Source organism: Trachymyrmex cornetzi, unplaced genomic scaffold, assembly GCF_001594075.2.
Source record: "Trachymyrmex cornetzi isolate Tcor2-1 unplaced genomic scaffold, Tcor1.1 scaffold122, whole genome shotgun sequence".
Taxonomy (NCBI): domain Eukaryota; kingdom Metazoa; phylum Arthropoda; class Insecta; order Hymenoptera; family Formicidae; genus Trachymyrmex; species Trachymyrmex cornetzi.
The window spans coordinates 1,685,740-1,711,356 of NW_017295784.1; the positions used below are offsets into that span (position 1 = coordinate 1,685,740).

Genomic DNA, 25,617 nt, shown 5'->3' on the forward strand with positions numbered 1-25,617 from the left:
GGTACTTTGGCGGACAGAGTGGGAGGGAGGGAAAGGCGGGTGTGCAGATCACGGGAATTTCTTGTCGTCGTCATCATCGTCGGGTAGATGAAACGAAAACAGACGCTGGCGAATTGATCGCCCTCCGTGCGCGCGCGCGCGCGCGACGCAAATTAAAAATCGGTCGCCATCGATTCTGTTTTCCCTGCATAATGTTTTGATAACATTATAGCGACGCTTCGTATTTTGAAGTGCGGGCGCTCGATTCCGGAATAGCGTCATGTCGACGTCAACACGGAAGAGACGGTATTATTTAATTGCGTGCTGGCCGCCGCAGTCACGCGCGGGCTATCGCAAGGTTAAAAAACCCGACAGCGTGTATTTTTATGCGTGTCGTCGCAGTTAATTTAGCCGACCGATCGGCCACTCGGAATGCAGATAACCGCTGTGTAATTCCGGCGAAACCAGCTTATCAGAAATAGAAACCGCGGGCGATCGTGTGTCGGGAGGATCGCGAAACAACCGATCGGTTAGGATGTCCCAAAATCGACGATAAATATTTCAAGGACAGATTCTTTGTAACATTTTAAGACGAAAAGTCCAATACGAGAATTCTGAAGCTATGATAGTTTTCAAATGGGAAGAATTTAAAAATTACGAATGACAGGACTGCATTGACTGCGTCTAGCAGGAAACGCAGCTTTGCAACTTGTATAATTCTTGAATACGATTAGTTTATACATTTAGATCCAATGAGGAACTAAGGACAATCATATTAGAGAATTTTACAACAGCAAAGCTGCTTTTTCTGCTGAACGCATCTAATTGAGAAAAACGTTTTTAATGTTATTTAATAACTATAATTTGGTTGGATGTGAAAACTATCATCGTCAGCATTTTTGTATTAGACTTTTCGTCTCAAAATGTTAGAAAGAATCTGTCTTTAAAATATTTACCGTCAGTTTTTATCTAAAATGAAACTTTATTTGGAAATCAGGGAAAAGTTATGGAATTCTAGGATGAAGAATTTGTGGCAGCCTGATTATGCTGAGCGTCCTACATAACAATCTTCAGTTCGACAAAATTATTTTCAGATCTGTATATCTAACAACAAATCTTTAGATACTTCAACAAAATCGTCCTTCCCATGTTCGCTCGCACGAGGCTATGCAATTAACGTTCAGAAGTGTACAACAGATACGTACCCGCGCATCTGTCTCAAAGACGAATCGCTCGACCGACAGCCTCGCTGTCCGGCTGTTGCATTTTTATGCATCGTCGTCGCACAGGGGTGCATTCGTGTTTGTCCGTGAAGTTCGCAAGGGCAGATACACGCGGTCGGCGATAAATAAATACCCCGGCGGTACCGTGAACGCGGCGGCGGCCGGTTGTCGGATATACCGCGTACACACCGTGAACCACCGGCCGTGTACATGTGACCCAGTCCCTCCGACAGCGGGGAAACTATGTGGAAAACATTTTCCAATAGACTCACCGACGTTTTGCCGCGGGACTGTACCCGGTGGGCGTGTTACCGTCACACATATTACGGACGTACATAGCCGGGTAGGAACGGCGGAGCCGCTTATCGTTCGATTCTATTGTGGGGTCACCTCGACGATTATTATTACGCGACGTACAGCGATGGAATTCTGCAAAGTCTATCGATATTTATGATAGGGATGTTACTCGTGATAAGATTATCTGATAATGATTATCGGCATCAAGGAGAGGATCGCGATATGAGATAAGATATTGCGTCGTATAGTGAAGAAGGATGAAGAGAGATAATTAAGGTTAGCGTGGAAAAATTTCATGAATATTTCTTGCTGTGTTTGGAAGTAATGGAAATTTACACTACAAGATAATCGTGGCTTGTTCAGCGATTGTTGTTTTAACATTTGTGACAGATTCTATCGGAGGTTTTTTTTTTTTTTTTTTTTTTTTTTTTAATGACCCACGAAGGTGTGGCACAAATCTTGCTTTTACAGGTCAAACCGTTTCTGAAATAACACGTATTTTTGACAGTATCCAAGAGAAATAATAAAATAGCAACTTGATTTAATCACAAATAGAGAACGATCTGGAAAACGGTTACAGAAGGAAAAGGGAGAGAAAAATAGTTCGCCAACCTCGGAATGCGTTAACCGAGTTTGGCAAAATTATTTTGGAATCTAGGTTTTGAGGTTCAGATCGATGACATAGCGCGGAATAATAAATTACGATCTAAAAATACCGACGATTCCAAGATACTCGATACACTGAACGAATCTCCTCGACATTTATCGGCTTTCTTCGATCTTTTTCTCTCCCCCGTCCCTTACTTTTCATCCTCGCGCTCCTTTTTCCTACAAAAAATCGATTGTGAGCATCCTGTTCACCTCCTACGAGCAGCTAACGTTCGGGTTAAACTTCGATTGCTTCGCTCTTTTTACGTCAGAAGAACGTCGTAACGATGGTTCAGTGACTACCAAGTTCGATTACGTCGTAGCATTCGTAACGCAATGTATATTATATGGCGAAAATCCTGCATCGCGAATTTAAAATGTTGTACATCTATTCTTGTTAAAAAAGTATCTTTTAAGACTGTAATGTGAATATACAACAAATACAGGAAATAAAGGTTCTAAATCAAACTAGAACTTTAGTGCTTAGATAATTCGGTATGAATTTATATACTACATATCTAATATTTATTCGTATGTTTTTATTCTTGTTTTTATCTTTTATTACTTGTTCAAATTTCGTTGATGTGCAAACCTTTTATGGTGTTACTCCTTAAACATCTTTCAGCATGGTTTTTTTTTTCCATTATTTAAAACTTTTTTTATTAATAAAAATACATATATTTGTTTGATACACCGTCATGTTCTTTAATGACTGGCATTTCGAAAAAAAAAATGGTTATTATATAAAAGTTTATTAATGAAAGTTATAAGCAATTAAATGGAGTAGATATATAATATATATATGTAATGTAGCATTTAAAGGTTAATGTGACGTATAATGTAACGTGTAATAAATAATTTTCATTTTGTGAGAACTGAGTATATTGAAGTATAAATTATAACACACCGTGGATGCTAATGCAACGAAGAATGTTTAATAATAAAAAAAGGTTGGTAATGACTGCAATAATGGTCTCGGCAATTCTTCATCTGGATAATTTTTATTCTTTATTTCATATTTCGCACTTTAGAGTATAAACGAATGATTATTAGTTTCCGTGTGAGTTGTGCGTGCAATTCAGCGAATTCAATGTCGACGGTCACAAAAATTTGTGTCCGTCATGAAAAATGGGAATGCCAGCTACATCGTTGCTTTGTGTCGAGCTTCTATGATTTGTATAGCATTCCGTGGAATCAGATACCATTGTGTGCCCTGCGACAAATTGCCTTTCGTCAAAAAAAAAAAAAATGAAACGGAAAGGATTCACGCATCGTGACATACCTATTGGGATGTTTCGCGTTGAAAAAAACAAATGTATTCAAAATGGCCGATTGGACCTGCAGCGCGCACGCACGCACGCACACACACACACACAGCATTCACACATTTCGTCCGGGTTGCATTTGATCAACATAGCACACTTGATAAGCCTTTTAAACTCACGTTATACACTCGGTGATTTTATTAGAAAAGATATTAATAGGATAATAGTTTTACGTAAATAGGAATTGTGATCCAATCAGTTTGAAAAGAAAATATTTTTAAATCCCTTATCTTCCCAGAATTATGTGAAACGATCGATAACAGTATATAGAATTGCATAAAAATATTCTATATTATCATTTTATTTTTCATTCTTACTTACATCAATATTTGTAGTCTTTTACACATAGAAACGCATCCATGATAAAGAAATAATGAGTATCATTCTATGCTGTGTGCAAAAACTGACTTAATATCTGCGAAAAGAATCTCTAAGGTGAATGAGTCATTTAATGAAATGGAGTTGTTTTCATATGGCAAAAGGGGATGGTTGTATTTGCAATGAATGACCAACTAAGGATCCGCGTGGCTCTCCGGTACCGTCGTTGCACATTTTATTCTGCGTCACGGGGAAAATGTATGGTGACCAGAGCGACTAACGAGAGAAAGAAAGAAAGAGAGAAAGAACGGTACTTTATCGTGGATAATCTGAGAACGTGGAACGAAGAGTAGTAGCACCGCGGCGTATAAAGCGGTCGTGGGTGCGGAGCGAGCGAATAGGAGGAGTAACCTTTTCGCTCAAAGATCTGGTGCCTTGGATGCCAACGGTTATTCGAGTCGGTCGGAGAAGAAGCCGACCTCTCTTCTTCGTACTCGTCGCGTTGGCCGGCGTCTTCGACGTTACATAATCGCGCGTCCCCCTTCCCCGTCGTCTTCTCAGTTCTCTCAATCATCACCTATGAGGCTAGCTAGCGACTACATAGGCGGAGGTGACACACGCGTCGTCCGCAAGAGAGGCGACGATCCGTCTTGCTGCCTGCAAAGGACTTGGACGGGTCGACAGGCCTCAACGTTCTCGCACACGTCGTAAAGTGTGAACTTTGACACAAAGTTTGTCTAACGGTACCGGTATATTACGCGTTTTTCCCGTCACTGGGTCGCATGAATGAAACGGAATCAACAGAATCAACGTTTTTGTTTGTGTCTAGGCTGCGTTCTCAGAAATTTCATCTGGGTGTTGTGTTATTATCTAATCCTTGTTTACTGTTTGTAAACATCGAAGGAGCAATTCAATTATTTCTCGAATTAAATAACATTTTTGTTATTTTAACTTCCATGTGTGTAAAAACGAGTTCATTAGTTTCAAAATAAACAACGTCCATATTAATGTATGCTTAACAAATAATAAACTAAATTGAAGTGAAATTTAATACGTTTTCTTGAATTAATAAAATTGTTTAATTCCATTGTTTTTAAGTAATAACTAATTCATTTGTTTACTCGAAGTATTTATTACAAAAAAAAGAAATTATTAAATATGGCTGCGAATGGATGAACAATAAAAAATACAGAAATCATATATTGTTATTCTACTGATTTCACTGTACATTACTTCTGTTTACCGTGTACCTCTTCACGAGTAAATACTCTAAAACACAAAACAAATATTTTCTAGTAAAAGCGAGAAATCAGTCGACAACTACAAGGCACGGTATTTTTGCTACGTGCCTTTTTTGCTTATATCTTCTGCCAAGAACACTTGCTTCAGCTTTAACCACGTGATCTATCGATCAGAAACACGTTAGCTCACTACTACACTTCGCTTTCATTTTCTCAAATCGGCTTATAAAACAATTTTTGAAATTAGGAGTGTGATTTTTATGTTACACGTTCGGATATCTGCATCTGTCGCTTTCATTTTCTCAAATCGAACGGCTTATAAAACAATTTTTGAAATTAGGAGTGTGATTTTTATGTTACACGTTCGGATATCTGCATCTTCCAGTCTACTTACGTAAAATTATATTAACAGCTGTTGCGTGCTGTCCGGGATAACTTTCCCTCTGAAATTCGTCGTGATGAAATCGAAGTACACCGTGTGTAACGTCAATAAATTTAGCAATAAATGTTAATGTTTCCGAGCATTTATATTCACTCGTTTCAATCATCAGGTTGTGTCAAAGTTACGAGTTAATTAACTCGCTGGTCGGACGAGTCGTAAACGATTAACGATAGGTTGTCGCAATATGTTTATTTCTTCTACCAAGAGAATCTCAAACTTTGCGTCTTGAATGTCTTCGCATAGGTCCCTGTGCAGAGTGTTCAAAAGTCCCTATGTCGTTGATCCGACCTTATTATTTTTCTCATCGTAAAAGCCGCACCCGTGGCTGTCAGGATGATACGGACGTATACGTGTGCACGCGTTCGCGTGTGTTTCTCCACACGTCACTCGTAACGCACGGTGCACGATCGTAAAGTTACAACGACGTCTATTAAACGCGGTCAACGTTTCGAGAGCATCGGTGCGAATCGGCGCCAATATCCGCGCGCGCCCGAAACGGATCGTCCGGAACGGAGAAAGCTTCCTGCGTCTTGCTTGTTAGTTTGGTGGAGCAGAAACGTTTCTTTCCTTTTCTTCTCTTTTTCCTCTCACCTATCTTGTAAAGAGGAGCGCATAATTAACGTCGTCGTCATCGACGTAGAATCCCACAACATAATTCGTCCACGACTTTAGGGCGTCTCTCGGAGAATTGCGTTGCATCGCAATAGTCAAACGCACGTCTGAAGAGTAAGGACTGGAGCACGAATTCTTGCATAACGCGTAAGGCATAAGAAAATAGAACCAGAGTCTATTATTTCATGGAAAGGAAGAAAATGAAGGATTTTTATTGGTTCATTTTCTTATGCATTATGCAAGATTCTGTTCTTCGCCTTAAAAGATACTACATAGGAGACCTGTTTTATTAGCATTTCATTGGTTATTTTATCTCTCTTGTTAGCGTTTCATTGATTATTTTGTTTCCCGCTAAAATTAAATTACTAATGAGATGTCAGCAAAAGAAACAAAACAGGCTTCTTATAGGTGCATTCCACTTAACGTTTGCAATGTTCTCGTGCATTATTTTATCTTTATCGATCATTTGATAAATAACGCATCCTACGTAGTAGCTGTCATGTTACAGCACGTTTAGTTAATTCTATGCAGACCATTCTATATGTTGATGGTCGTACGTGGTAATTAAAAAAGTGCGTTCGTGAAAGAAGCATATTTGGTTGTACACCCAGAGAAAAGATTGCTTCGATTTAAAGAAATTTTTTTTGCTGTACGGTTAAAGAAAAAATTTCTTTGATTTAAATATTATTTCTTTAAATCAAATAAATTTTATTTGATTTACAAAAATAATATTTAAATCAAAGAAATTTTTTCTTTAATCGTATAGCAAAGAAAATTTCTTTAAATCGAAGCAACCTTTTTTTCGGTGTTATTATCAAAGATCTTTAAAGAAAATGTGGCGTAAGGATATCGTTCTGTAGTCGCTCTCGTCGTGTTAATATTGCATCGACCGTGATAAAAATATCCACCATTGGATATTTTCCTCAACCCTCCTGATTTCCCTCCTCGTGAATCTCGGTCCGCGTTTCTGTATATTTCTCCTTGTCCTAACTTGGCCGTTTGAATTTTTAGACACGTTTTAAACGAGCGCGCGCGCGTATGCACAGGCACGTGCGACAAGACCCACATGGCCGGTTTCGTTTGATCGGGGTCGACGAACTGTCAACGTGTCGAACTCCACGGTGAACTTTCACGTCAGCGCGCCACGGCGAATTCCGCGAATTGAAAATCGCCGAGGCCAGGCCGCGCCGTTGCAGAAATTCATCGTACACGGCGAAATTCAATTACAGGAATGTGTGTGACCGATCGAGGAGTACGAGGAATCAGCCTTTCTACTCGTAATTTCTCGAGATCTGCGAATGGAAGCTGAAAATGACACTTTTAACAAACGAGTTAATGATACGTAACAACGTATTACTTTTTCGCATTATTTTTACTTGTACACGGAAAGAATGGTTTTATTGAAGTATCTAAAAATTTAAGTACAGATCTAAAAAAAGATCGTAAAACTTTGGACTATCTAAGCAATTATGTAAGATGCTCGAACTAGTTGATAGAATGTCAAAACTTTTTGTAGCATTGCTCATCATATTTAAGTTTCTTACATAATTATTTTGATGGCTCAGCAAAATTATTTTTAGATCTATATCTATTTAAATTTTTAGACCCCTCAGCAAAATCTTTGTTTTCTGTGTATTAACATCGTGTTAGGATTTTATTTCATGCTTAATACACATAATTGAGTCATTCATGCAGTCTTGCGCATTTCTTTGAAATATTAGGAGCTCTTTGCTAAAACTAATGGTCTCTATCTTTCCTGTTTTTAATAGATAACAGAGATACTTTACAAATACTTTCTAAAGATGTTAAGATATATAAGATATGTGAAAATCACTTAATAATTTTTATGTATTTGTAAAAAATACAATCATAAAAATTAATCTGGAATATGAACGCTCGTGTGTAGTAAAGAACTGAAAAATCATCTTGCATACAAAAAATTAATAAGATTTGTATTAATGGAATATATATTTTTTTCAATTGTTTTTTAATTGTTATTCGCTCCAAAATTTCCTTCATTGATATCTACGGATTCAGTGTACTTTAAATGAATACATCTTAACTTAAAAAATTAATATAATCGAACAATTTTTTCCATTTTAAAGATCAAAATCCACAAGATTGTGTAACTTAAAATTATGTAAGATTGAGAAAAACATTTGTTATAAACAATTTTTAATAACGGAAAATATGTTTGAATCCATTGGACCTATGAATACTGCGAGTAGGATTGTCACACAGTAGTTTCTTCATATTAAAAGAACAACCAAGAAAAATAACATTAAAATTAAAATAGGCAAAAATTATAAATAAAAATATCGTAAAATATTCTACGTATCGTCTGCTTTTAAAAATCAGATTTTACTTGAATTAAATTATTCAAAACAAGTAAAATCCACTCGCGCGAAAGACATTATACATGATATTTTGCGACCGTCTTTTACACCATATGATCGGTCGACCGGTCAATCGATTCACCCCGTGGCATCTGCCAGCCGCAGAAAACGGAACAATGCACACGCCGGGGAAACTGCAGTTTCCTGACGTTTCTGACGCGTCGACGGCGTCGTTATCGCAAGGTCGCGCGCGTCGAATCCACAATCACGCGCGGCATGAACTGCATTGTGCCAATGCTGGAGTACAGTGAAATTAAAGGCAAAACACATAACACCGTGTAACAACGCGGCGCCGTCTGAATTCTTTTTGCGTTTCTTTCGCGCTCGCGTGAGATTCAGAAAAATCGCGATTACCAATGGCGTCGCTCGACAGTCAGGCGAGAAAAATTTCCTCGACCTTTTCGCGTTAACGAAGCAACGTGTATAACACATCGAGCGAAAAAAAAAAAAATAATCAAACCTTGCGCTCGCGCTCCGCATACCGAGCGTGTTATACCTAATTTGCATTTAATGTGACTACAGCGAGATTTATGACGGCCCGTTAAAGAACAAAGTCGGCTTCGGTCGACGCTAAAGCATTCACGTTAAACGTTCCATTAGAAACGCGAGATTGTTTCACCTGTTATGAACGTCGCTTGATATTGCGTTCTCCCAGACTGCGATTCGTCGGGAAACCTCGATCGGCGCCGCAGAGGAGGAGAAAAGAGACCTCGTCGTGCGCGCACGTAGGAAAATAAAATTCTATTGCTTCCTGTTGACTGACGAAACAACCGCGCACGAGTTCGAATGCCATTGACGAAAATAGATCGTCATTAAAACAGACGCCTCCTGTATAGGTTTACGTCCGGTGCGCCACCCACCGCGGAGGAAAGCCAAGTCGATTTTATTTTATGGGTCGATTTTCGAGCAGCCGACGTTCCCTCCTCCCGACGAACTTTCGAGAGTTTACCGACAAAGCTTACGCAAGCGTGACGAAAAAACGGACGGACCGCACAGATCCTGAAACTCCTGAAAGGGCAACGAGGCATTCGGGTTTCTGTTTTAGAGGGAATTCCTTTGTCTCTCACATTCGACCGAATTCTTCCCTGCCGAAATGTTCATCCTGCTGGCTCATGATACGATTACGAAAGAAACGGCTCTTTCGAAAGACTTTAAAAGTTCTGTAATGTGCATTTCGTAATAATCCAATGACGGCGTCAAAGGCGCGCGGAGGTGTCGCGTTATTAATTATTTATATCGAGCTGCTCTCACCTCACCCTTGTCCGCTTTGCGCGCCTTAAACCCACCGCAGCTCGTGTACCGATATACTGCGGAATATTAAAGAAGATAGCACAACATGTAACATTGTTGCGCGATGTAACCTCCGGCGAAGCGCGATGTAACACGTTATTCCGTGCTCTCTGTATCCGGTTTCATACGTAAATTCTACGCGCTCTCACGCATCGCGGACAAACAACGATTCCTCCTTTATGTCGCAACAAAATGAATAATTGCACAACATACGGACGGGATGATACACGAGCGCTAATAAGCGTCGTGAAAACGTCCCGGCACACCGCGGTAGGCGTACCTATACGAAATTACTCCGCGTCGTCTTTTTTTCTAATTATTTATTTGTCATAATGTCCCGCGAACGGAAAGTTCTATTTAACCGTCCTCGTGTTTTCGCTCGAAATAAAAAAAAAACACGAGAGTTCCTCTCGTGCAACGAGTTTATATATCGCGCGCGCACACATGCATCAAGTGCAGTCTACCCCTTAACGAGAACTCGTTTCTCTCCTGATATCATCATCCGAGCCTCTGTCCCTCCCCCACCAGAAACAAGTCCGCGCTGTAATTCTCCGCCGTGTGCGTTTTCTTCCTTTTGTCTGGGCAACAGCCGACGCGAGATAATTGCGAAATGATTTCGCACGCGTTAGGGATACGCGAGCGTAGAAACACCGAAGATGATATATCGTGTTTTTCCAGTTTCCGTACCGGAGAGTATATATACCCCGCGACTTTTCCCTCCTTCCCATTTCTTTCTATCGTGTCACGCGATTGCCTTATCTTGCTCATTAAGGCTGCTAATTAACGTAATAACTCTTCTTTTTCTCGTGTTTTATGACTCGTCTACTCAGAGATACACTTTACGATTCGCAATCGTTTCTTACCCTCGGGACAATCCTTTTCGAACGTGTGTAAAGTGTGTAAGTACTTCCTTTATCGATTGCAAATTCAGTAATTGACTTTTTCACGATTAATCTTACATTCCAATCTCCTAGCTTTTTCTCACATTTCAATACCACGGACTGGAGAGTTTACATACAATGGCTCCATAAAAAAAATCAGCGCTCGTCACGTTAGGCCCGTTAGGCCTTAAAGCGTGAAACATCTTCCACGCGCGCGGCTCTCATTTTCCTACTTCCTGTTTATGTCGGCCATGTTTACCTCGGCAACAAGAATTCGGTGTCATTGTGTTCGTTGAAAGGGGAACGCGTAACTCCTCGAGACGACACCGGAGTTGTCGTGAATTGTGAGCGAGAGAGAAATCGAAGAGAGATACGAGGCGATTCTTCGCGTAAACATCACGAAATCATTGTCCTAGCACGTCTTCTTCGTCCGGCTCGTACGCTTGTATTACGCGGAGGAACGTACAATCGCGCGCGCACACGTATGCACCGCCTTTCGTAGCGGAGAACCATGCCCAGCTGAGCGTGGTGAAATCGTCGGCTGCACGCGGAGAGAAGGGAGCCCTAGAAAAAGGCAGCCTCGGTGTGAACACCGCGACGGGAGGCTGCAGTTGCGCTGCACCGTGTGCACGCATCCAGTGGCGTAACTCCCGCACCGGCAGCCGCACCTTGCAAAATATTTATGTATTCTCCCGCGCTTTTCAACGCCGCCGCGTTCACCGTTTTTTTTACGCCTCCTCGCGCCGCGCCGGCCGTCTTGCTCAACGTCCGTCGCGCATCCGCTTCGCGGTGTAGCGCGCAATCGACGGTCGATTCACTAGGTTGTGTGTCTAATCTTCGACTATGTTCTCAAACGTGGCTTGTGCCATGTAAAGATCTTCGCCATGGCGCGAGAAACGTTCGTGTAATTTTTAAGCCTTATCTACAATTAGAGATACTCTAATAAACGTCTAGACAAGAGAAAGCCATTTTTTTATTGATTTGCCATGTTTTGACAATTCTTAAGAAATGTAGGTCCTCCTATCTCGCAGATTTTTGTTTAAATTACTATCCTACGTACGAAACTGTGGCTCGTGTCCAGACTTATTGGAGGGTCTCTATCTACAATAGTCACATAGGCTGTGTCGCAGATATGAGAATGTCGCAGTTGCAAGAGTCTTGTCGCGTATACACATTCTGTAATGAGCCATTACTTATAAGCTTTAAGTTCTAAGTCGTTAGAAATTGATCAGTCACAGTCGAATGTGAGATTAATAATCGACTATGATTGGTCAATTTCTTACGGCTTAAGGCTTAGATAACGGCTTATTGAATTGATATTAGTTTAGAAAGCTCAGTCGGAGTTGAACCACTTCAACTGTCTGACAAGCGTGTCGCATGAGTTTAGTCAATTGCAGTACGACGACTCCTTTTTAACAGTCGAGAGTGAACGAATTCATAAAGATTTCTGAATTGATATGGTCACATTCTTCTGGTCCAAGCAAGAAACTCTTCATGATCTGTTTCTGTCAACTCACAAAAATATATTAAATCAAGGATTAAATAGAATCCTTTGAAATGTCGTCTTTCTTCACTAGTCGCGTCTACTATCTTCTATTATTCGAGCAAACGGCTATATAACGACATAGAGTTCAAAAATTGGGAGCAAAATTGCAAAAATGGCAAGATTAATAATAAATGTTGCCGGACTATCGTGTTTGTAAACTTCATTAAAGTTGCGTTTTAACGTTTTTTTCATTGGCTATCGCAAACAATCCTTGACTGTTGTAGATGCACATCTAGCGACACTCTTAATTTTTCCTGCTGCTACTACTCACGACGTGCAACAATAGTCTGCGCGACTATTGTAGATGAGGTTTTAGAAGCGTCCTATTCTCCGCGCAAAAAAACAAACGGTATTTGAAAAGGTCCTTTCTCGTCATGAAAAATCCATGGTATCTGAGAAACGCCGAGGCAACGCGTGGGTTTCATGTGCGACAATTGAACGGTCGTGCAGGCGACCGTTCCGTAAAAGAGTTACTGGCTCGCAGACCGAACCTCCTTTCTCGCTCGAACCTTGATCTCTTCCTCTCTCGTTTCCTCGTCTCCCTCGCTCTCGTTCCTCTCAGACATTCGTATACACGTCGAGGAGTTCTCCTCCGCCACTCCGTCCTCGAGAGCGTCGCGTCGCCCTTTCGGCTGATGTGTCGCGTACAGAAATACTATCGTAAAAGTGTGTTAGAACACGTCGGATTCCACGGCGAGAGACACGAAAAGTTACTCCGTCGAGATCCCCAGCGGGACAGACAACTTTACAACTATGTTGTAAACCGTTATGACTATAGCCATTTTCAAGGGCTCGCACGGAATCGAGAATGTTATCGCTTCTTGTCGGATAGGGCTTTCGTCGCGATTCCTCAATCGAGAGTCTCTTCTTGCTCTTACAATTGACGTATATATTGATGTTTGTGACCAAACATTCCACCACATTGTGTATCGGCCCACCTTATTCGTGGTACAACCACGGTATAATGATACACCGCGTCCCACACTTGCATCCCCTTTATCTCGCACTCTCACGACATCCGACACGCAATGAACACGGTACATACCGACGCTGGCTTTCTCCACGAGGCAAATACGCGAACGACAAACGCCACAGCGGAATATAGGCGCGGCGGCGGCGGTCGTAATATCGACTACCGTTACTTCTTATACTCTTCCGACTCCTCTTCTTCCTCGATGCAACGATCGGACTTGTCTTTGCGAATCAACTGACACTCCAAAGACGAAGGTTCTCTCTTATGGTTCTCCTTTTTTCTTTTTTTTTTTATTCGTCCACGTCGTTGGTTGGAAAAAAAAACAAATATTCTGGTGCGATACTGCTGGAATCGAGAATATGTGAGAAAATGAATGCGAATCTTAAAAAGTCTAAAGTCCGACAATTTGAATCCTACAAATTATATGTTGAAGGAAGCACGGAGTTTTACATAACGCATAATGCATAAGAAAATGAACCAATCAGAGTCCTTCGTCTCCCTCCTTTCCATGAAATAAAAGACTGATTGATTGATTTTCTTATATACTTTATGCATTATGCGTTGTGCTAAGGTCTGTGCTTCGGCCTTAGTCATAAAAATATTTCGAATGTCATGAACGCGACAGTTAACTATCATAGATTGTGGATAAACTGAACCATTGCAGATATAAAAATAGTATTTCTTGCGAAGGAAAATTATTCCAGCACTTACGTCGCAGTATAAAGCGGGGAATTGTTTTGGAAAGTTTGGGAACCACTGCTACGGAAGAATTAGACTTGTAACAGGTGCTGGGTATTTAGAAACCTGCTAGGCAGGCTGCATTGTCCAGACGCTGTCTGACCCGACTTGTGGAATATTTCTGTGATGATTTATCTTCGAGCTAAGACTATATTATATCTTTGCGTATGCATCCGCATTAAAATTGCAGAGAAAATTTCCATACCGTTGTCGGGTTAGTTGCGCATTTAATTAGATTCAATCACATCAATTACTAAAAATTAATAATACTATCAATGTCACAATTTGATTAGCTTAACTAAAATATGACAATAATTATTTGCATTAACTATCATCATTATGTAACCCTTGTGTTATATTAATTTTTTTATGTCTGAGATATTTAAAATAAAATTCATCTTCAATCCTGATCTTTCCTTCGTCCTATATATCTAGTAGTAATCTCAGAATTGATGCTAATGTAATTTTTTCAAAATATGTAGTTTTTAATTTCGTTTTCTTAGCGAAAATGATACAGCCTATAATTTTTTACTCCGTGATAGCATTAGATATCATAGTAACTAACAACTTAATAAATAAAACTCGGCTAAAGTTTACTTCACAAATTAAACGATGAATAAATACTCTCCTATTATTTATAGTATTCGTCTTCGAAATAAAAATTAGTTAACGAAGAAGTGGCTTCTTTATAACAACTGGTCTCAATGACGTACAGTTCAAAAAGTTTATCGGTATCTAAAAAAAAACTATCTTTAACATTTCACAAAAGACGCTATGCACGTGAATGTGTCATCCGGTGATCCCGAGCCACCTTGTGTTCTCTTCATTCTACAGTTCATCGTGTCGTCGTTCGTCATCGGGGGGGAGGGGAAGTTGGATGCATAAGAATCGCGGACCATCTTCGCAAAATGATAATGAGCGGCTATTCATGTATCATGGTACTCGCCGAGCGGAAAAATCCTGGCGGGAAACCAGACGGTGAGGCTGGTGATGGTGGTGGTGGTGCCTCTTTGTTGCGCGTTGGCGCAAGATATGCAACTCGAATGTGTCTCCTACGGCCTTTCAGTCTCGTCCGGTCTCCGCGTATCTGCATTAAAATAACGGCACTTCAGCTATACGACACAGAAGCGGCACACTCGCCTAACGTGACTTCTCCGCCTTCGACCTCGAACCTACGCGGGGCCTCGCTCGTAGTCATTGGCATCTCCTTTCTGTCTCTATTTAGTGCGGGAAGGCTCTGGATAATTCCAAGATTACGGAACGATCGCGCGATTAATTCTAAAGCTGCTTATATTTTCAACAAGATGAACTGAAAAAGCAATTATCTCACGTCAATATTAAATTCTGCACAATGCTCGATCATAAATTACACTCCAAGTGGTTAACTCGCTTCACCTTCTATTATATGATCTTTTTTTTTTATCTTTTGTATACAAATGTATTTACATAACATTTGAAGAATCTCAACTAAAGTTAAAGCTGTTAAACTTGACAATTGACCATCGATCTGTATATGATCTGTATACCGAATCGTAATACTCTTCAACAGAGTTCTTGAAAAGTTCTCATATCTCTGAAAAAAATGTTGGATTTTTTTGCAAATGAATTTAACCCGTAAATGTTAATTTCGCAGAGATGATTAAATTGAAATCAATGTCTTAATTAGCTTTTGATGAAAACACTTAATATTTCTGTCTAAGATACACAATTTCTAAGATGTGTTAGTAAATGAAGTATATACGTTCATTGACCGCTTATTCAAGTTATAAATAAACGTTTCGCAATCGGACGTTTTACATTATCGTTGTGATTAAAATTGTAATTACGAAACATGTAATTTCGTTTCAAGAAGGAAAATGAAGAAACTTGAAGGAAATATATAACTGCTAACAGTATAACATGTTAATTGTTAGTTGTGTTATCTTATTCAAACAAATATTTGTCGGCGATCGTCGCATAAATTATTGCGTTTCTACGTTTACATAAACTGCTGCAGTAATGAAGAAACAATTGCTAACATAATTTCGAGACTTCTATTTCAAGAACATATTAAAATACTAGTAATCATTCATGTCGCTTTATACGAACCCGGAATATCGCTGTTACTAGAACAACTAGGATTATCGATGTCACAAAAACGCTTTAATTCCAAACCTGTCGGAATCGATGTTACACAGAAATAAGCGATATCAGGGACAATGTGTCCGACAAGAAAGGTCAATCTAATATAGCAACGATATAGAAAGAAAATACCAATCAGATTTGATAAGAAAAGATTTCTCTTGCGAGGAAAAAGGTAATACCAATAAAATGGATATTTCCATTCTCCTGATCGCACTCGAACTGTGCCAAATATTATCGGCTCCTCGAACGATCGTGCTTGCCTAGCAACTAGCGAAACCGAGGAACCATCGATTTTGACAGAACAGAATGCCGAAAAATAAGCGCGAAGCGTAGAAATGGATTTAGCTCACGCATACCGTAACTAGTCAACGTCGCACGCATCGCCGTAAATCCCTCTTTCTCTCCCTCATCCCCGTGTCTACCTTCCTGTTACCCTCCTCTTATTCTTGCACCTGGATCACGTTGCATTGTTCGTCCCTGCCACGGGACGGACAGAAACAGAATGGCAGAAGGCCCTGAAAAAGAAGATTCGAGACAAAAGGAGCAAGAAAGGAGCGAGAGAAGAGAGAGAAAGAGAGACCTTAGAGGGTCTTGGAACACAACGAGAAGGAACCGGCAGAGGAAGAGGATTCCCGCGGAGGTGGACGAAGGAAGAGAGAGATGGAGGATAGGGTCGGTGGGTACGACGCGCGACGATAGGATATAGCGAGAGAGGGAGAGAAAGAGAGATGTTTTTCTTCCAAAGGGGACTTTTTTGCGCTGGCTTTGCACGCTCGTCTCTCCTCGGCGAAGCGGCACGAACGCGACGCGCCACACCGCGCCGTCGTAGAAATCGTCCCCATGTACCCGCCGCGCCGGGAGGTTTAGTGGGGGCAAACGAGTTGTCGGTATCCCGCGCGCGAGAGTCGGCGCGGTTAGCGACGGTGGTGGTGGTGGTAGTGGTGATGGAGGTGGAGGTGGTGGTGGCCGATAGGGATGGAGAAGAGCGGAGTCTGGGACACGAGGAAGGATGGCGGAGTAATGGTGGGGCAATTTCCCTCGGCGGGGGAGGGGAAGGGCGTCAGCTGCGTAGTGCCGGCTGGATGATGGGACGGGACGGGAGACGGGTTGGGTCGCGGGGCAGGGTAGCGGTTGGAACGAGGAGAGCTGAGTCATAGCGCTGTTGCCACGTTCCTCGCCTCGCCGCGCCGCGCCGGCCTCGTTGGGGCGTCTCGACACTCTCGACTGACTCGACACGGCGCGGAGGCCCGCGATAGTCGCCGCTTATGTCAGTGTCGTCTGCCGGAGAACGTGCCGTCCGTCGACCGCCTCTGCAGGGACGGCTGACTGGGTTTCAGGGAGATATGCCGAATTGCTTCTTTTTTTCCCTGCCCCGAAACGTTTCTCGCCGCGCCGTGGATCCCCGCTTCCGATTCGAAGCGATTCCCACGAAAAATCGTCTATTTATAGACACGTTCGCCGAACATTCCAGAGAATGTTTAATATTGACGTTCTATCTCACATCGGATTTCGATGTTAATCAGAGTTTTGTTCGCAAAGTCTGTCACGACATTAACTTTGACGGGTGTCTTCCCTTTCTATAATGGAGTAACACGTCGAAATGTCGGTTGTCAGACTCCTCGAATCTTGGACGTTTTAAATTAAGATATATACGATCATCCAATTGTAATCGTGCGTGCCAATCCCCTGTCATGATATTTATATCGAGACTAATGTAATAGTCTGCTCCAAAATACAATTTGTATAATTCTCACGCTATAATAAGTATAAATCATAATAAAAGTCTGTAAATTGCACGTACGTGCCTTTGCAATTTCTACATACGCGGTATTGCGATTATACACAATCAAACCTTCATCAATTAGTCGACCTACTTGAGTTAGTTACATGATCGAATCATCTAGTTAATAACCATGTTATAATAATGAGGTAATGCTGCTAGATCGTTAAAGGTACATCTTGTCTGTATAATAAATGTTACAAAACTCTTAGATACTGCTTGCTTTTGCGTTTTTTATCATCAAAACATAAAATTCTGTCTCGTGGGGGATTCGCGATTGACGTCAATACTTCATTGCCTCGTCAGCTCGACTTGTTTTTATTAATATCATTTCTAACGATAATTACAATATTTATTACATGTTTAACGAAAAAAATGTCGAAGATCCTACATTGCATCATCTTGCGTACCATGAAATAATCGCAAAAAAAAAAAAAGAATTGGAAGACGGATGCGAGTAAAAAATGACCGATAAATTTCTTTCAACCTCGAACCCTTTGGCTTTCCAACGGTAATCATCTTCGCGGTAGCATTGCTAGATGTTTTATGCGGTGAGAGCCAGAGCATAACCGCGAGAGAGCACGAGCGAGAGAGCGGTGGAGAGCAGGGGAACAAAAGTCCTCTCTTCTTGTCGTCATCGTCGTCATTGTCGTCGTCATTGCTGTCACTGTGTGCCCACTCTGCATTGTGTTTCTTTTTACCTGCGTTGCGCTTCGCGGAATCGCGAAATCTCGCATTGTTAACGTTAGATCGTCACACTCGCGAAAACCCGGACTCTTTGTGCAACACGCATTGCTGTGTAACCGCGCGAGTGTATTCTTGAAGAGACACGCTTATATTTTATTTACGTAAAAATGCAAAAGAGAGCCTCTCGACGTGTATTGTATCGCGTGCATAAAAATTGATGTCAAGTCTCTCCGGTACACTTTTCGATTGTTTTTTTCTTTCTAACGCAAGACCGAGTCTAACACGACACTTAAAAAGTAATGCCTTGTTTCATTATAAAGCGATAAAAGAAATTGCTGGACTAAGACGCATTATTATTTGATCTACGAATGGAAATTTTATTTGTTAAAGTTGACCCTGCAGGAGGATTAAATATTTAAAAGGGAAGAGTGGCACGCTAATGAGTTTTCGACCGTGTATCGATTGTAAGAGAAAATTAGAAACTAGGAATGCGTGTTCGCGTTTAACTTAATAATTTATAGAGCATTATAACGCGAGATGATCGAACCCCTTCGCAATAAATGCGATAAATGCCACGTTACTATCTTTACGGACGCCTCTGCATATAAACAGGAGGAACGACGACGCATCGTCGTCCACGGGTGAAATAGATCGATAATTCGTTATTTATAACGCTGACGAGTTTACGGAAGACGAGTTTCTGCGTTTGTCTCGCCCCTCAGACTCTTCGGCGTGGGCCGATGTATTGATTTCCTGTACGTCTCCCGTTTGAAACGTGGAAAGACGTACGATCGTTCGAACCGTCACCGTCGCGATGGACGGCGCGATTAAAGCGGCTTAGTTCCGTCGATGTAATCGCGATAATGTCTACCTGCAACTACGTGTGCACTGATAATACGACGCAAATACATTTTACACTTCGACCAGTGAGTCATCGACGGGGCGGCGTATATAATTCTGAACTATATATAGAAAATGTATGTATCTCGTGAGTAATATGTATATACGTAGGAAAAAATTTTATTCAACAAGGTGTTCTTCCGTCAATTACTCTGAATTATCTACGGAAATTTACCGTTCCCCTCGTAAAGCTTACATGATGTGTTTTTCCATTTATTTCGGCCATATAGTCTTCTTTGCAGTCGAGAAGACATTACGCTCGACAATCGTTCTGCCAGGCGTTGCCGGAAACGTCGCGCTAGAATCGCGATAGAGACTATCGTTCTCCATTGGGCGCGATCTTTATTAGTAGCGTTTGAAATGACCTAGCACGGTAGAGAGAGAGAGAGAGAGAGGTATTATCCAACCTAGAATAACGAACGAGCGAGACTGGCGTTCTTGCAACATGGGAGAACACGGCGCTGACCTAGAGACTTCTTCGGTTTATGGAGACCCATGCTAATGCCGCCACATAAAGCAGAACCCCGTCGTCGTGCGTCGACCAGAAACAGGGGGGAACCCAAGCCTGGGAGCGAGTCTGCCCGAGTAAAATTCCTCGATGAGCATTTCAAGGGGGATGAGGAAGGGACACGGGAAAGGAAGGGAGGATAGGAAACCGGCGGGAGCGATGTTGGAGGGGAAGGGATGCGATTCACGGCTCGCTTGCCAGGCAAGCAAGCCATCCAGCCATCGTGGCACTCGGCGGCTTTCCTCTCCGCCATTACCCTCCTCCTGCTTCTTCACCCCTCTTGTACCCTTCCCCACTGCCTCGCGCACACACACACGCACACCCTCTGCCCCCCTCCCCCTCCCCCTAAACTCCCTCCCGTCACCCGCTTTCACTCATACGAACGACGTAGAAAAGGGGCGCTCGTTGTGTGCGAAACTTGTACCAAAGCGCGCCGACGAACGTGTCTCTGTGTATGCGTGCCTTTTTTTTCATTAGGAAACGTGGGGATGGGCGCGAGGGACCGAGGGAGGAAAGAGAGGCAACGGCTCTCGTCGAGCTGAGGAGCAGAACGCGGTCGCGGTTCCAGCTAGCGAGAGAATTTTCTTTCGATCCGATGAGAAAATGCGCCACATCCCCCAAGTGCGTTTCGCCCAAGATGTCCCGGACGGTGGCGATAAACGGTTTGACGAATCGCGCGGTTCGCGTTGCGACCGAGATCTTTGGCTACGCAGTTTCGCAATTGGTCGAGGGAATGGAGAGATTTTTGCAAGCGATATGAAAATGTTAATTATTATATAAACCAGAAACTTCTGCTTAGTTTTCCTATATCAAGAACTCGACACTAATCGATGAGACGAAGTCATGTCGTATCTCTCTCGTCGTTGAGGGAGGTCATAGGCCGATATTCATAGTCCGTTCTTATTTCAAGACCATCTTGAGTAACGTCTGAAGAGGCTACTACTGCTCTGCATTCATGGTCTGTTCTTATTTCAGGACCATCTTAAGTAATGTCTTGATATACGACTCTGATGGATTCATGACATCTTAAGATCGTATCTAACAATAAGATTCTTAACTCTTAAATATAAAGAATCGATTATCAATATTGGCCTGCGATTGATTTATAACATCTTAAAGACTGCATTTTTAAGATGATTTCAAATACAAGATTCGACCATGAATAGACGAAAGTTTCGAAACCCCCGAAGCCTTCTCGAAACGGAGTTTCGCATGAGTCTTTGCGGCACCAGCATATCCGGAGATTCCGTTTCGAGCACGGGATATCGCAACTACTGGCATTCACTGGTTCACTTGTGCAACGCGTCGAGGATAATGCGGCAATGAGAATGATTCGCACAATCTCAGGAACTCGCTACGGTAGGAGGGTCCCCGGAGAACACAGCACACAGATCACACAGTAAAACGTCTCGTGCGTAAAATATATCGGTTTTCCTACATGGGAGAAACGAAGGCGAGGGAGAACGAAGCGCGATTGTACGAGAGAGCGGTGGGTCGCCACAGCGCGGCCGCCATTTCGTGCGTGCGTGCGTTCTTCCAGATGCATACGTGGCAAGATTTACGCCTTTGCTTGCTTCTTCTCCTGCCTTCCTCGCCGAAGGAACAATCGAGATTCCAAAAATAATTCTCGAATCCTCGATGAGAGATTACTTGTTCTTTTTTTCTTTCTCTCTCTCTCTCTCTCTCTCTCTCTCTCTCTCTTCCCCCCACTCGTTAACGATCGATTCATCAAAACTACACGAAGAAGCATTTGAACATTATCGACAACAACGAACAACGAGAAAACGCAAAAAAAAACCCTTTTCTAGTCGATAGAACGACAAAAGGGGGGCCACGCCCCGTTCGAGCGGTCGACACCGAGAGGAGAAACATATGCCAAGGCATCGACGACACGCTCGCTGCCTTTTTCGAGACTTTCGTTTCTACTAGTCTGGAGAAACTAGCCTCCATCGCTCTTCAATTGGTAGAGGGCCCTAGTAAAATATCCCTGCAGGTAATCCAGATCTCGGGCACAACCCTTCATTCCCTCTCGTCGTCTAAACTGCGCGAAACGATCATACGATACGACTTCGCGTGATGCGTAGAAGCTCTCTCTTTCTCTCTACAGTTATCTTTTATTTTTTTTCCCCTACGATGATATACGCTTATGGAGAATACGCAGTGGAAGTTATACGGCTAAATGGCAGAGAAGTCCTTCGGGAGAGCAAAGTAGATACGTGCGACTCACGCGAGATTAGACGAACGACTCCCCGGGAGAGTCCCCGAACGTCCTGGTGTTTGCGCTTGCGTGCGGCGTTTCCTTTCAGAGCGGCCAACCAGGGCGTACCTCGTCCCACCATCACGATGAATCTCCCCTACTTGGCGATATCGCCTCCACCGCGAGCGCTCTCTCTGCTGTCTGCACACAGGGTGTGCCAGAAACAACTTCCCGGACTCTTTGTTTTCTTTAATTTCGTGCGAAATTCAATATCCTAAGTTCTCTATTATAGGGGCCTGAAAACGAGATCTCTCGCTCTACGTTATTCCTCTCTCCTGCTCTCTCCCTCCCTTTTGCCCTTCGAAACTTGGTCCGATTCAAAATTGCGCCGAGGCCAGGCCGAGACGCGAAACGCAAAAGATATCGATGCTTCCCAATGGAACGGCAGAATAGCGCAACGTGCAATCGGGGGAATAAATCGATATTGGCGCTGCCGGGCGCTACGTTTACATCCTGGAAAAACTTTCCCCGTTCTCCATACGACTCTGTATTGTTACATTTTTAGGCAGTAAACGCAAAATTCTCAGACAAATGTTTATCTCAGAAAATTACGGATATGGACGCATGAAAGAATTTAAATTTTAATATGTTACGTCATATTGCATTAAATCCTGCAATTATGCAGCACTGGATAACATGCAGTTGTTTGTTATAACAACATTTGAACATTAAAATTAAGATATGTATTTATCCATAAACATAATACAATTTAGACTTTTATTTAACATTGAAGGTGATTTCGACTAAATACCGACTAAAATAACTTAATTAACTTTATTGAGTATATATAATACGATTAAAATTATTAAATAATATTAAAGTATCTCTCATTTATTATTTATTATTTTAATAAAGTAATACTTTATTAAGTATGTATATAATACGAATAAAATTATTAAATTAATCAATAGAATTATGTTTATATACCGAAAAAAGATTAGAGAACAATAAATGTATATTAGAGATTTTGTCTCATGTCCGTTTCAACCAATGTAATTTAATTTTAATCTCGGTTTAATTTTTCATTTTTTTCTAGTTCTAATAATTAAAAAAAGATAAAGAGTAAGTTAAACCGGGATTAAAGTTAATCTACATTGGTAGAAATGGGCATTGTAGTCGATTAACTACAGCTTAAGCTAATCGAAGTTTGATCGAAATCGCTGTGGATCTGATACAAAATGAATTTTATTCATGATTGGAAGACGTGTTTTTTTCGTAATAGTCCGACATTTTGAGAAAATCCACCTAGACTAACCAGCACGAATCGCCGTGCCGTTAACTTGATGTAATCAATGAAGCGCGGCACATTAAAGCTGACGTTTTCTTATGAACACCTTATATATTTATATGTCATTTCTTTCATACTGCTTCCTCCTCTCTCTCTCTCTCTTTCTGTTTCTTTTCTCTCTCTCCCGCTCTCTTTCTCTCTTTCGTGTTACCGTGAGTCGAGTCACTCGGCGAGAGCCGTCATGGTCTCTCCCTGCAAAAACATCCGCGACGATTTTTATCTGTACTGATCTGAACGTAGCGGAGGAAGACTTCGATCGAGGTCTCATCTTTTTCTTTTTCTTTTTCGCTTCTTCTGTTGTCTCTTTTCCTCTGGATCCTCTCTCTCTCCTGTCTTTCTCTCTTTTTCCTTTGCTTTGGTCTTAATTTCCTGTGCTCGCATCGAGTATCGAGAGAGCTTTCTAGAGGTAGAGGATTACGGGGTCTCTGTGCTTCGCGGATCTTTCCTTCTTTCTTCGAAATCCTAAACGATCCCAGGGAGATCCCTTCAGCGCAGTTGCCGCACATAGAATCGCGACGTTGCCATATTCGTAGGAACTAGCTAATGTTTGCTGATGGAGGGCACATTCCACGCGCGGAAATAGATATATTGAAAATACAAGTCCCTGTAGAAACATGAGGCCTCAATTTGTTTATTATATTTGTAATATTTTTCACAAAAGCTGCACTTTACAATAGCAGTCAGACTGCTAAGTACTCAATATCAGAGCTATTAATCAAGCTAATATCAACAATTTCGACTTATCGGCTTGAAAATGATGCAATTAAATAACCGTAAGCGATATTTTAAGAATAAAATTTCACATCACTTCTCACGATTAGATTAAGCCAAGTCGGAAAACATCTGACGAAATCATTCTTGATTGAACCCGTGTCCTCTAAGAGCTAATGGCGTTGACATTTGTTACATGAAGATTAATGGTGTTCCAGGTATGGACGCGTGCAGAGCGTCAAGCTGCTGCCACGGGGCGAGGAGTGCCCTGTGGACGGAGGTTCCAGCAGTTCCCTTGGCGAAAGCAATGAGGGCGGTTCCGGTTCCAGTTCAGGCGGCGGCGGCGGTGGCGGGAGCGGCGGTTCCTCGACCAGCGGGGGTGCGGCAGCGACGGTGGCGTTCATGGATATCAAGTCCGCAGCGAAGGCTCACGCGACTGAGCATACGCTGGACGAACGGGCTCTCACCACACAGTACTACGAGCCACAACATCTTCAGCACAGGTTCCCCTCTCACGGGTAAGTTTGCTCATTGCAAGTTCCTGTATGAGCCGCCACGACACTCGACTCAGGATACTTCTTGCAGAGTGCCACAAAACTAGATCACTCAGAAAAATCGGGAAAAAAATTCTGGAATTTCAGGTTGAGGAATTTGTGATAACCCAGTCTTGGAAAAAGGGAAAGTTCGAAACCTACAAAAGATACAAAATTACGCACACATAGATATAATAAGATTAGATTGCGCATTTCTATGAAGTTGTGACCGTCAGTTTAGGAAGAATGAGATAATTTGAATTATATCGCTCTTTCTTTCTCTAAAGAATAGTTTTGAAGAGATATACTGATATGCTCAATTCTTTCTAATGGAGCACAGATGCTGAGATCTACAGAGAATGTGGAATCTTATCTATTATGTATTATATCTATGAAAATACTAGAGTATTTCTATACTCACTGAAATAATAAAGAATACATCGATTTAAATACAATCTAACTCTAATAAGCAATAACGATTTATATGCAAGTGTTATTAATTATGAAGTCAGTCGCAGGACGTCCACAAAAAGCGATGACTCTCTCTGATTCCTAGTGTTTACAAAATTGATAATTTGTTGAATTAGAATATAATAAGAGTCAAGGCCAGAGCACTGACTTTGCATAGCGCATAATGCATAAAGCCTAAGAAAAGTAAACTAATAAAAAGAGTCTTTTATTTCATGGAAAAGAAGGAAATGAAAGATCTTGATTGGTTTTTTTTTGCATTATGTGTTATGCAAGACTCTGTGCTCCCGTACTTAGGACAAACTGTGACCATGTAGCTAACAGCGAATTCGGTTGGACGCATTAGTGCATATTAAAGCCGGTTTGTACACTGATTTAATCTGTGCAAAAGTAAAATGCAAATATTTCCAATTATAAAATACAGATTTTACTTAACAGCATAATAAAATGTA

General features: G+C 41.6%; 1 protein-coding gene across 5 annotated transcripts in view; it reads left to right on the forward strand.

Moving 5' to 3' along the window:
- The window catches only part of LOC108769061 (protein split ends), a 91,190-nt gene that overhangs the window by 42,573 nt on the left and 23,000 nt on the right, over positions 1 to 25,617 (forward strand). For all 5 annotated transcript variants that reach the window (XM_018519810.1, XM_018519824.1, XM_018519817.1 and 2 more), the window contains exon 2: positions 24,383 to 24,682. In XM_018519810.1, coding sequence (XP_018375312.1) covers positions 24,383 to 24,682 — 300 coding nt within the window. The remainder of the gene's footprint in view (positions 1 to 24,382; positions 24,683 to 25,617) is intronic.